The 13,007-nt window shown below is 35.5% G+C and overlaps 1 protein-coding gene across 1 annotated transcript; it reads left to right on the plus strand.

Moving 5' to 3' along the window:
- The first annotated feature begins 287 nt into the window (after nucleotides 1–287).
- LOC142231152 (uncharacterized) lies at nucleotides 288–5,528 on the plus strand. The gene has a single exon (XM_075301770.1). It carries the CDS (start codon nucleotides 288–290, stop codon nucleotides 5,526–5,528), a length of 5,241 nt encoding a protein of 1,746 aa, XP_075157885.1.
- The last annotated feature ends 7,479 nt before the right edge of the window (nucleotides 5,529–13,007 follow it).

Consider the following 13,007-nt stretch of genomic DNA (forward strand, 5'->3'; position numbering starts at 1 on the left):
CTGACCAGCAAGCAGTTAACATTGGCGATAAGTATAGTTCAAGAAAAAGTGTTTGTAAAACATATTCTTTCAAAACTTGAAAATAAATTTGAATACTATAAATTTCGAATTCCTAACTTTTTCTTTTCTTGATTTCGATCGATCTATTACTTTACGTAAACATTTGGTGCCGAAACCCGGGAATTCGCGATTTAATTCAGATTTTTTGTGATTTTTTTACGGATAATTTTCTTTTCTCGAATAAAAAGGACCGCGTGTTTTTTTATTGATTTTTTCTGCGTTTGATTATGGGTGATTTAGAGGTAATGATTCAAAGACAACGTGACGCGTTGGTGTTTTTGCGAAAGTATGCGGATCGATTCGATTCGAAGCAAGACTCTTTGAGAACTTCAGGTTATGTGACTTCTTTGGCACAACGAGTTGACGACATTTTCAATATTTTCGAAAGTCAACATCAAGAAATTCTTCGAGTTGTGCAAGAAGAGTCATTGGATGAGGGACATGTTCCGTATTTAGATGAGGATTTTTATTTTGAGTTTTCGGAATTGTATTTTACTTTCAAAGGGAAGCTTCTTGATGCTTTGCCAAATAACTCTATCCAATCACCTTTTGCTAGTACTTTCGCTGTGCCACATAGCCGCGTGGACACGACCATCGGTGTCGACACGAGATTACCTAAGATATCATTGCCAAAATTTACGGGAGAATATATGGAGTGGATCTCCTTCCGCGACATATATTTCTCCCTTGTCCATAATAACGATTCTTTAACTAAGATCCAAAAGTTTTATTACCTCAAGGGTACTTTAAGTGGAGAGGCTGCAAATTTGATTAAAAATATATCTGCCACTGATGCGAATTATGACTCGGCTTGGAACATTCTCGAATCAAGATACCACAATAAGAGGATAATTGTGGGTAACTTGATAGGTAAATTATTAGGTATTGAAAAGTCAGATGGTGGATATATTTCCATCAAGAATTTGCTCGACTCTACACAGGAATGTTTGTCGTCTTTGAGGAATCTAGGTATGGATACTCAAAGTTGGGATCCTATCATAATACATCTTATTGGACAGAAGCTGGATTTACAGACTCGTAAGGAATGGGAACAATCCCTACGTTCGTCTACTGAAATCCCAACCCGTGCTGAAATGTTTGAGTTTCTAGAGAGGACTTTTAGAACTCTTGAATCTCTTAGAGATAATTTTCCAATGGATAATATGAGGGGCAATTCAAAAAATGTTAAATCCAGTAAAATGAGTTCTAAGAGGACGACTTGTAATGCAGGTAAAATTTCAAAGCCTGTTAAGGGCCAATGTTCTTATTGCAATAAATTGCACCCTTTGGCCAAATGTTATAAATTTTTGGCTCTGAGCTTCTCAGATAAAAATAAATATGTTTCTACTTCGGGTATTTGTCGCAATTGTCTTTTCCCCGGCCATAATCCTGATACTTGTGTGTCACCTTTCCGATGTATTACTTGTCACCAGCCTCATCATACTGTCCTCCACAGTACTGAGCCTGAAGTCCCGGATTCTATTAATGAAAATTGCCCTACGTCCTCGAATAATAGAATTACTTCCCATTTTGGCAATTCCTTCCAATCTGTACTTCTTTACACTATTCGCTTGATTGTTAACTCGAACCATGGTCGATTTCCTCTGAGAGCTTTACTTGACCCGGGCTCACAGGGCAGTTTAATAACGGAATCGGCGGTTCAGATGATGGGCCTTAAGAAGGACAGGTGCAATTATGAAGTAGTCGGGATAGGTGAAGGTAAATGTAGTTTTTCACGGTTTTCTGTTGACGTGAGTTTATTCACTCGTAGAAATGAACCGGTTATTTCTTGTAGGGCTTTGGTTCTGACGAATTTGTCATCATACACTCCGGAATATTTTTCGAAAAATATTTCTTTGCCAAATATTGACAGTGAAAATTTGGCTGATCCCCAATTTTACAGCGCAGATAAAATAGATATGATTCTGGGGTCCGATATCTGCTCAAGGATAAAAATACCCGCAGAATCATTTGTCCATGGTGAACTCTTTTTTCAGAATACCCATTTTGGTTGGGTATTTTCTGGCCGCACTGGCTCTATATCTTCCAATAGGGTTCACATTCATAACACCAATCTCGAGTCTATTTTGAAATCGTTTTGGGAGCAGGAAGAGGTGGTTTCAAGCAGAGATTTAAATGCTGAAGAAATTTCTTGTGAGGCTCATTTTGAGCGTACTACAGAGAGAACCAGATGTGGTCACTATGAAGTTGATTTACCATTTAAATCTCTTCTACGAGATAATTCTCTGCCTGTGGTGAGTAACAATGTTGACAACGCATTTAGGCGTTTTAGGCAATTAGAAATATCTTTCTCGAGACGCTCGACCTTTGCAGACTCTTACAGGACATTCATGCGCGAATACGAATCCTTGGGTCATATGTCCAGGATTGGGACATATCCAAGGGATGTTCGACATAATTCCTACTTTCTACCTCATCATGGTGTCTTTAAAGAAGACAGTTCTACCACTAAGATGAGGGTGGTATTTGATGGTAGTAGCCACAGGAAGGGTATGGATTCTCTCAACGATTTACTATCTGCGGGGCCAGCCCTTCAGAATGAATTACCTACTGTTATAACTCAGTGGAGAAGACATAGAATAGCCTTCACTGCGGACATAGAAAAAATGTTCCGACAGATAATGGTTTCTCCACATCATCGTAAATTTCAGCAGATTCTTTGGAGGTTCAGGCCTTTTGAAGAAATATCGATATATGAGCTAAACACGGTGACGTATGGTACTACATCCGCACCATATTTAGCTATCAGGGTTCTTCGAAAACTGGCTCATGATTTTTATTCCGAATTTCCTGAGGCTTCGAGAATTTTGCTGTCCGATACATATGTTGACGACATTTTGTCGGGCTCTGACTCTTTTGAGAATGCACTACTTTTATACAGAGACTTGTGTGGTCTTCTTAAGAAGGCTGGATGCAATCTCAGAAAATGGACAACGAATTCTGTGGATTTACTTCGTGAAATCCCCGAGGAACACAGGGACCCATCCATAGTTTTTGATTTTAGTAAGGATAAAACTATCAAGACGCTGGGTATACAGTGGAACACTGACGACGATTCATTTTCGTTCAAGATAGTACTTGCTGAGTCTCACACTCCAACGAAAAGATCAATTTTATCAGAATCTGCTAGGCTATACGATCCACTGGGTTGGTTGACCCCATGTACAGTTGTCGCAAAGTCCATATTTAAAAGTCTTTGGGAACACGGAGTTGATTGGGATTCAGAAATACCGGAATCTATTAGCAATCGCTGGCTTAAATATCGTTTTTCATTACCTGATCTGGAAAGGATAAGAATTCCTAGATGGATTAACTGGTCAAAGCACTCAGAAGTTGAATTGCATTGCTTTTGTGATGCATCAACAGTAGCATATGCGGCTGTTGCCTATACAAGAGTCGTGACCACTAGTAATATTGTTGTCAACCTGATTCAGGCCAAATCCAAAATTTCACCCATTAAAGTTTTGACAATTCCACGTTTGGAATTGTGCGCAGCATCCTTGTTGATTAAGGTGGTTCAGAAAATCAAGATCTCGTTAAGAGATTTGCAAATTTCGAAATTTTATTATTGGAGTGATAGTTCAACTGTTTTAAGTTGGATAAGAAAATCTCCTTCCAACTGGAATGTTTTTGTCGCCAACAGGGTGGCAGAAATTCAAAGATTTAGTGACCCACTGGAATGGCGGTATATTCCATCGGGTCTGAATCCGGCAGATTCTGCTTCGCGAGGAATTATTCCTGGGGAATTGGTTGAGAATGAAATTTGGTGGCGTGGACCAAATTTCCTTTATGAATCTTCGGATTTGTGGCCCCAGAATCTTCCCAATTTGGAAACGAATCTGGAAGAAAAGGGGGCGAAGATTTCTGCTCATAATTCAGAGGTTTTGCAGTATCCTGAAATTTTGCAAAAATACTCTAAATTAGAAACCCTGCTACGGGTGCTTTCTTTATGTACAAGATTTGTACACAATTGCCAAGACAAGAGGAACAAGCAAATAGGATTTCTTACGACTTCAGAAATTAATCTAACTTTACATTCTCTTGTCAAATTGACTCAGAAAATTGACTTTCCTGATGAGTTTAAGCTGCTTGCTTTAAAGCGTCAGATAAGAAACAGTTCCATTTTGAAGCTTATGCCTTATCTGGACGAGGATGGTATTATTCGTGTAGGCGGACGCCTACAAAATTCAGATTTACCTTATTGTGTAAAACACCCCATTATATTGGCAAAGTCAAATCCTTTATCTAAACTTTTGATTTTAGATGCACATATTAGGACACTTCATGGTGGCATTACATTGACCATGTCGTATGTAAATCGTAAATTCTGGATAGTGTCAGGTAACCAATTGGCGAAAACTATTATACATAGATGCATGCCATGCTTTCGACAATCGGCCAAGACTGCTCGTCAAATCATGGGAAATCTGCCTAGTATCCGTATTAAGCCATCACGTCCTTTCAAGCATAGTGGGGTAGATTTTGCAGGCCCCATAACAATTAAAGCCTCTTCTGTTAGGTCTTCTGCAACTTCCAAGGGCTATATATGCCTATTTATTTGTATGGTCACAAAGGCCATACACTTGGAGGCCGTTTCGGACCTTACCACCAATGCATTTCTGGCGGCATTTCGACGCTTTGTTGCCAGAAGGGGAGCTTGCACAGACTTATACTCTGATTGTGGCACGAATTTTGTTGGGGCCTCCAAAGAGCTCCAAATTTTACATAGTAGGAAGTCCAATTCACTGCACGACGATTTAAAGCAAGCACTGAGCTTATGCGAGACAAACTGGCACTTCATTCCACCAGCTTCACCAAATTTTGGAGGTCTTTGGGAAGCTGGTGTCAAGTCGGCTAAATTTCATCTAAAACGAATAACTAACGAACGGCTTTTGACCTTTGAGGAGTTAAGCACATTACTATGTCAAATTGAGGGTTGCTTAAACTCTCGACCCCTTGCTCCTTTGACACCAGATCCAGCGGACTTTGATGTATTGACTCCTGGCCATTTTTTAATTGGCGAGCCAACAGTTTGTATTCAGGAACCAACATTGCTCGAAACCCCAGTAAACTATCTTACACGATGGAAATATATAGAAAGGTTAAAGCAACATTTCTGGAAAAGGTGGCAGAACGAATATCTCAACCGACTACAGGCTAGACCAAAATGGTTAAGTCCAGAACCAAATGCGAAAGTTGGAGATTTGGTTTTAATCGCAGATGAGAGATGTGGTCCTGGCCAATGGCAACTTGGACGTATAAAAGAAACGCATTCTGGAGCCGATGGACATATAAGGGTGGTATCGATTCTAACAAAAAATAAAATATTAAAAAGACCTATCTCTAAAATTTGCTTTCTTCCAGGAGATTCACCAGACCAGCCAACACCAATAGCCCAAAAGACAATACCTTCAATTTACAACGGGGCCTTGTTCAAATCGCTGTGAGTCGGAGCATAGCGGAGCTGTGATGCTCAACTAAAATACTCCCAACGAATGGCCTCCGCTTAATTAATCATCATCAAAAACAGTCGTTCTTCGGGGGGAGAATGTTGGCGAAAATGTTCTTCCTCCAACCTAACAGAAATAATTTTTACCATATTTCATAATTTACTTTTAAATACTTAATAATGATCTTCATTCATTCATATAATACTTATAATTTAACATATTTTATTCTTTAACAGACTCTGTAGTTTATTTCTTTACATTTCGTTGCATTCTGTTAAATTTCTTTGCATTATGTTAACATTATAAATTCATTCATACTTTATTTATCGTCTACACTGCATTGCTAAAGTAATTGTTAAAATTTCCCATACATAATTGTTTTTGTTTGAGGTTTCGATTCATATTACTCTCATTTTTGTCTATCCTCTTTAACAAGCAATAACATAGAAATAGCAACTACAATAGCAATGGCTTGTGCGTTAGCTAGCATATGCATTGATCCATTGATATTGTTGTTGCTGTTTTTTGTTTCTTAATGAATATTGTACTAGCGACATACATTACACTCGCTCATTGTCATGAGTAACTATACTTAATTAGTAATAAAAAGAAATCAATGAGAGAAATTTCCCTTATTATTTCCAAATATTTTGGGCCTCCTCATTACTTTTGATAGTCATATCGTTCCCTTTTTCTGTCTGACCAGCAAGCAGTTAACATTGGCGATAAGTATAGTTCAAGAAAAAGTGTTTGTAAAACATATTCTTTCAAAACTTGAAAATAAATTTGAATACTATAAATTTCGAATTCCTAACTTTTTCTTTTCTTGATTTCGATCGATCTATTACTTTACGTAAACACGGTCCATAATTATATATAGGCCCCATATAAACCGATCCCCAGATTTGACCTCCGGAGCACCTTGGAAGAGCAAAATTCATCCGATTCGGTTGAAATTTGGTACGTGATGTTAGTATATGGTATCCGACAACCATGCAGGAATTGAAAATTTAATTGAAAATTTAATTGAAAATGTTTTTAATTGAAAATTTAAATAAAAAAAAAAAAAAAAAATTGGTTCCTATCAGTCCATAATTATATATAGCTCCCATATAAACCGATCGCAAGATTTGACCTCCGGTTCCTTTTGGAGAAGCAAAATTCATACGATCTGGTTGAAATTTGGTACGTGGTGGTAGTATATGATATTTAACAACCATGCCAAAAGTGGTCCATATCAGTCCATAATCATTTATAGCCCCCATATAAAACGATCCCGAGATTTGGTTTTGGAGCCTCTTGGGGGAGCAAATTTCATCCGAGCGAGTTGAAATTTGTGGATGACAGTCTTTCGTAGAAGTTTCTATGCAATCCATGGTGGAGGGTACATAAGATTCGGCCTGGCCGAACTTACGGCCGTATATACTTGTTTCATACTAACCAAAATATTTTGATCAAAAACTTTAAAATGGGATTTTATTTATTTGGTAGATTTTTCGTAAAGTTTTGTTTCTGACACGAGTGGCAACCGTGATCCAGACACTGACTGATGGTGCTGCAAAGGCTATCACCATGCTGAAATGTAAGAGAACGATATTGATTTACTTCGTCTACTCTCACCAAAAGTTTGGATCCAAGATTTTGATCTTCTCTTAATGATTTTGGTATTGATTCCGAGCCAAAGATGCGGCTTCTTAAATATAAAGACATTTTTTAGCGACCTATGTGGCTTTAAATCTAGGATCAATCAAATTAAAATGTTTCGAATTTTCATTCCCAGTGTAAAAATCCAAATTATAATGGATACTTCAAAGTAGAAAGTGTTTTCTAAATTCCAAAAAAAAAAAAAAACTTTAAACTAAATCCTCAAAATAAGTCTTAGCCTATATTTGAAGCGTTTTTATCTTAAATCTAAAGAATCAATATTTCAGTTAATTGAAGGACTATTTCTTTAAATCAAAAATGTATTTCTTTACTTTAAGGAAATTTGTTTTACTTCAAAGATATATGACTTTAACGGAGGGGCACAAAATTCCAAAATTTTGTGTACTAAATTTAATAATTTTTTGAAGCAAATATTATAAAATTAGTTTTTATTTAAAATGTAATTACTTCAAATGAATTTCTCCTTAATATTTTGTGAATTGTGCATGGCCAAAAATATTTTTCAGTGTAGGTGTCAAAGCATTCCGTAACAAGAGCAACAACTGGCAGTGAGTTAAAAAAACGCAAGGTCAATAGAACTGCTGCCGGACATAAAGATTCTCTCTTAACATGTAAAGGTTCATATAATCATAGACTTCTGTTCAATGCAAGTTTTCATCATACCACTGGTTACACAAAGTTACCCTGTCAGATTTCTCTATTGGGATTTGGTAAAACCATTTGCCTTTTTATACCCACCACCATAGAATGGTGACGGGGGTATAATAAGTTTGTCATTCCGTTTGTAACACATCGAAATATCGATTTCCGACTATATAAAATATATATAATCTTAATCAGGGAGAAATTCTAAGACGATATAACGATTTCCGTCTGTCTGTCTGTTGTAATCACGCTACAGTCTTTCATAATGAAGCAATCGTGCTGAAATTTTGCATAAACTCGTCTTTTGTCTGCAGGCAGGTCAAGTTCGAAGATGGGCTATATCGGTCCAGGTTTTGATATAGTCCCCATATAAACCGACCTCCCGATTTGGGGTTTTGGGCTTATAGAGATCGTAGTTTTTATCCAATTTGCCTGAAATTTGAAATCTAGAGGTATTTTATGACCATAAAGAGTTGTGCCAAAAATGGTGAGTATCGGTTCATGTTTTGGTATAGCCCCCATATAGACCGATCTCCCGATTTTACTTCTTAGGCTTATAGAAACCGCAGTTTTTATCCAATTTACCTGAAATTGGATATCGAGAGGTACTTTAGTACCGTAAAGAGGTGTGCCAAAAATGGTGAGCATCGGTCCATGTTTTGGTATGGTCCCCATATAAACCGTCCTCCCGATTTGCGGTCTTGGGCTTATAGAAACCGTAGTTTTTATCCAATTTGCCTGAAATTGAAAATCTAGCGGTACTTGAGGACCATCAAAAGGTGTGCCGAAAATGGGGTTTATAGAATCCGTAGTTTATATACAATTTGCCTGAAATTGGAAATTTATAGGTATTTTAGGACCATAAAGAGGTTTGCCACAAATGGTGAGTATCGGTCCATGTTTTGATATAGCCCCCATATAGACGGATAACCCGATTTTATTTCTTGGGCTTCTAGAATCCGGAGTTTTTATCCAATTTGCCTGAAATTGGAAATCTAGAGGTATTTTCGAGCCATAAAGGGGTGTGCCGAAAACGGTGAATATCGGTCCATATTTTAGTATAGCCCCCATAAGAAGATCTACCGATTTAACTCCTTGGGTTTCTAGAAACCGTAGTTTTTATCCGATTTGCTTGAAATTGTAAATATTCTGGTATTTTAGGCTCACAAAAACGTGTATCGGATTAAGTTTTTATCGGTCCTTTTGGTAATGCCTCCATATAGACCGACTTCACTTTTTGAGGGAGCACTGATCATGAAAATTGCTTGAAATTCAATGTAAAATTTCCAGATTTTACTTCTCGGGTGAAAATCTACAGATTTAAGATTTCAAATCAAGACGTTATTTTATAATTTTCTTGCACACTTACAAGAGATGTTAATGATTCCTCTAAAACTCAAACCAAAATGGTTCTTATAAATCCAGAATCTGATATAGTCCTCATAGGTGAAATTTTTAAATTTATCTTCGGGAAGGGTCCTCAAGTCCTCAAGCCCTCCTGAAATTTCAAAGGAAATCCTAATATTTGGTTCATGGTGGTGGGTATTTAAGATTCGGCCCGGCCGAACTTACTGCTGCATATACTTGTTTCATATCATTTAATCGTTGAATGTTTTTGCCATTTTTTTGTGAACACCCACATTGGAATGTTTATCCTTTAGCTGATTATAAACTGAAATTATCTCAAATACTCCCATTGTTGTGAAATGAAACTCCGATAGGTTAATATGAACCTATGAATGCACAGTAGTTAGTAGCTCTACAATATTGAAAAACAAATTAAAAAGAGATCAATTTTCTTTTTCCCAATGGACATGGAAGGCGGATATGTAGAATGCGATCATCTTATCTTGTACTGGGAACACTATGTTTGATAAAGATTCCAATGATATTATGGCTGTTCTCAAGCCAACCTTGACATTCATAGTAGCAAAGTTTAGGTAAAGACTATTGCGGAGTCAAACTAAGTAGATCAGTAGACGAACTTGATGACTGAGCGACCTTGATGATCTGGAGCAATCGTAAACCATCATAAATTTTTGCAACTATTATCCACGGCTGCCACAGTTGGTAGAATTCAACTAAAAATGGAAGATTTTTTACTGTATGGTAAATTGGAAGATTTCTTGAGGTTTTGGTGGATTTTGCACAATATTCCAACTAAGAGATACTTCAATTTTATATATAAAAATAATCTTGACAAAATTTTCTATAGAAACAAAATTTTGGCAAAATTTTCCATAGAAATAAAATTTTAACAAAAATATTTATAGAAATACAATTTTGACAAACATTTCTATAGAAATAAAAATTTTACAACAATTTCTACAGAAATAAAAATTTTACAAAATTTTCTACAGAAATAAAATTTTTACAAAATTTTCTACAGAAATAAAATTTTGACAAAATTTTCTATAGAAATAAAATTTTGACAAAATTTTCTACAGAAATAAAATTTTGACAAAATTTTCTACAGAAATAAAATTTTTACAAAATGTTCTACAGAAATAAGTTTTTGACAAAATTTTCTATAGCAATAAAATTTTGACAAAATTTTATATAGAAATAAAATTTTGGTAAACTTTCCATAGAAATAAAACGTTGGCAAAATTTTCCATAGTACTAAAATTTGGGTAAAATTGCCATAGATATAAAATGTTGGCAACATTTCCATAGAAATAAAATTTTGACAAAAATTTTAATAGAATTACAATTTTTGAAAAATTTTCTACAGAAATAAAATTTTGACAAAATTTTCTATAGAAATTAAATTTTGACAAAATTTTCTATAGAAATAAAATTTTGATAACATTTTCTATAGAAATAAAATTTAACAAATATTTTTTATAAATAAAATGTTGACAAAATTTTCCATAGAAATAAAATTTTGACAAAATTTTCTATAGAAATAAAATTTTGAATATTTTTAGTAACATTTTCATCAAAGTTTGGTAGACTATTTTTGGCACGTGTGGCAACTGTGGTAGCATTTTAGACCATGATATGTAAAACCATCTCCCAGCGATGTGGATTGTCTACACACCGTAGATGGCACTTTTTCTCCTTCAAATGAGTTATTTTTAATTTGTCTTTAAATTGTATTAATTCCTTTTTTTAATGCGAATTGACTAATTATCGAGCTCCAAAAAGAAGTTGAGACTTGACTGTACAATTGAGTGCGATGACTGTGCACTGTCATTATTCCTTTAATAAAAAGATATGGTGAACTTCTCTCTTATCAATAAATGCTGCCCGATTCTATGTTAAGCTAATTGATCGAGGGACCTCCTTCTTATAGCGTACTTACTTTAATAAATGCTGCCCGATTCTTTATTAAGCTAATTGTCGAAGGTCTTACTTCTTATAGCGTAGTTCGACCGGCGTTTCCCATTACGGTGCAACCACTTAGAGAGATATTGCCCACGGTTGCCACTCGATCCAAAAATAATCTACTAATATTTTGAGGAAAATTTTTTTTTCTGAGAAAAAAAACATTATTTTGTCAAAATTTTACTTAAATAGAAAGTTTTTGTTTTTTTTAATTTTATATCTATAGACAATTTTCAAAAAATGTTATTTCTATAGAAAATTTCGTCAAAATTTTATTTCTATAGAAAATTTTCTAAAAATTTTATTTCTATAGAAAATTTTGTCAAAATTTTATTTTTATAGAAAATTTTGTCAAAATTTTATTTCCATAGAAAATTGTGTTAAAATTTTATTTTTATAAAAAATTTTGACAATATTGTATTTCTAGAGAAATAAAATATTTTTCCAAAAATTTTATTTCTATAGAAACTTTACAAAAAAATTTATTTGTATAGAAAATTTTATTTATATAGAAAATTTTCAAAAAATTTTATTTCTATAGAAAATTTTGTCAAAATTTTATTTCTATAGAAAATTTTGTCAAAATTTTAATTCTATAGAAAATTTTGTCAAAATTTTATTTCTATAGAAAATTTTGTCAAAATTTTATTTCTATAAAAAATTTTGTCAAAATTTTATTTGCAGATGAATATTTTCGTAGATTTATTTATTTGCAGATGAATATTTTCGTAGAGAACGAAAATTCGATGTATAAGGATTGTATCTTAATTTTAATTTTATAGAGCCTAGATTTAAAGCTAAAGGGTGATACGGTCAAAATTTGGTCAATATAAACTTGACGTATTTCTTTCAATTTTGCATTTAAAAAACCTGAACAACCCTCATTTTGAAGGTGTGTGTGTGTGTAGAATGTTGATTTTTGGAATTCATTCTTCAGTTGTCAAAATGCCGTCCAAGCAAGAAGAGCAGCGTATCAAAACTTTGCTCGCGCATCGCGAAAATCCGAGCTACTCGCACGCAAAGCTGGCAAAATCGCTAAAAGTTGCCAAATCAACCGTTACAAATGTAATTAAAGTGTTTGGGGAACGTTTGTCGACAGCCAGGAAGTCTGGATCGGGGGGAAATCGAAAACCGGAAGCCGCTGAGACGACAAAGAGAGTTGCCGGTAGTTTCAAGCGAAACCCTAACCTCTCTCTCCGGGATGCCGCAAATAAGCTGGGTGTATCGTCTACAACCGTGCATCGAGCCAAAAAACGAGCCGGACTATCGACTTACAAGAAGGTAGTGAATCCAAATCGCTATGATAAACAAACTACGACGGCCAAAGCGCGATCCCGGAGGCTGTACACGACGATGCTGACGAAGTTTGACTGCGTGGTAATGGACGACGAAACCTACGTCAAAGTCGACTACAAGCAGCTTCCGGGACAGGAGTTTTATACTGCAAAAGGAAGGGGAAAGGTAGCAGATATTTTCAAGCACACAAAACTGTCAAAGTTCGCAAAGAAATATCTGGTTTGGCAAGCCATCTGTACCTGTGGCTTGAAAAGCAGCATTTTCATAGCTTCCGGGACTGTCAACCAAGAAATTTACGTGAAAGAGTGTTTGAATAAACTTCTGCTGCCTTTCCTGAAGAAACACGGTTGTTCCGTACTGTTTTGGCCGGATTTGGCATCTTGCCATTACGGTAAAAAGGCCATGGAGTGGTACGCCGCCAACAACGTGCAGGTGGTTCCCAAGGACAAGAACCCTCTCAACACGCCAGAGCTCCGCCCAATTGAGAAATACTGGGCTATTGTCAAGCGGAACCTAAAGAAGACCAAAAAAAACTGCTAA

This window comes from Haematobia irritans, chromosome 3 (genome assembly GCF_050003625.1).
Source record: "Haematobia irritans isolate KBUSLIRL chromosome 3, ASM5000362v1, whole genome shotgun sequence".
In the NCBI taxonomy this organism is placed as follows: Eukaryota; Metazoa; Arthropoda; class Insecta; order Diptera; family Muscidae; genus Haematobia; species Haematobia irritans.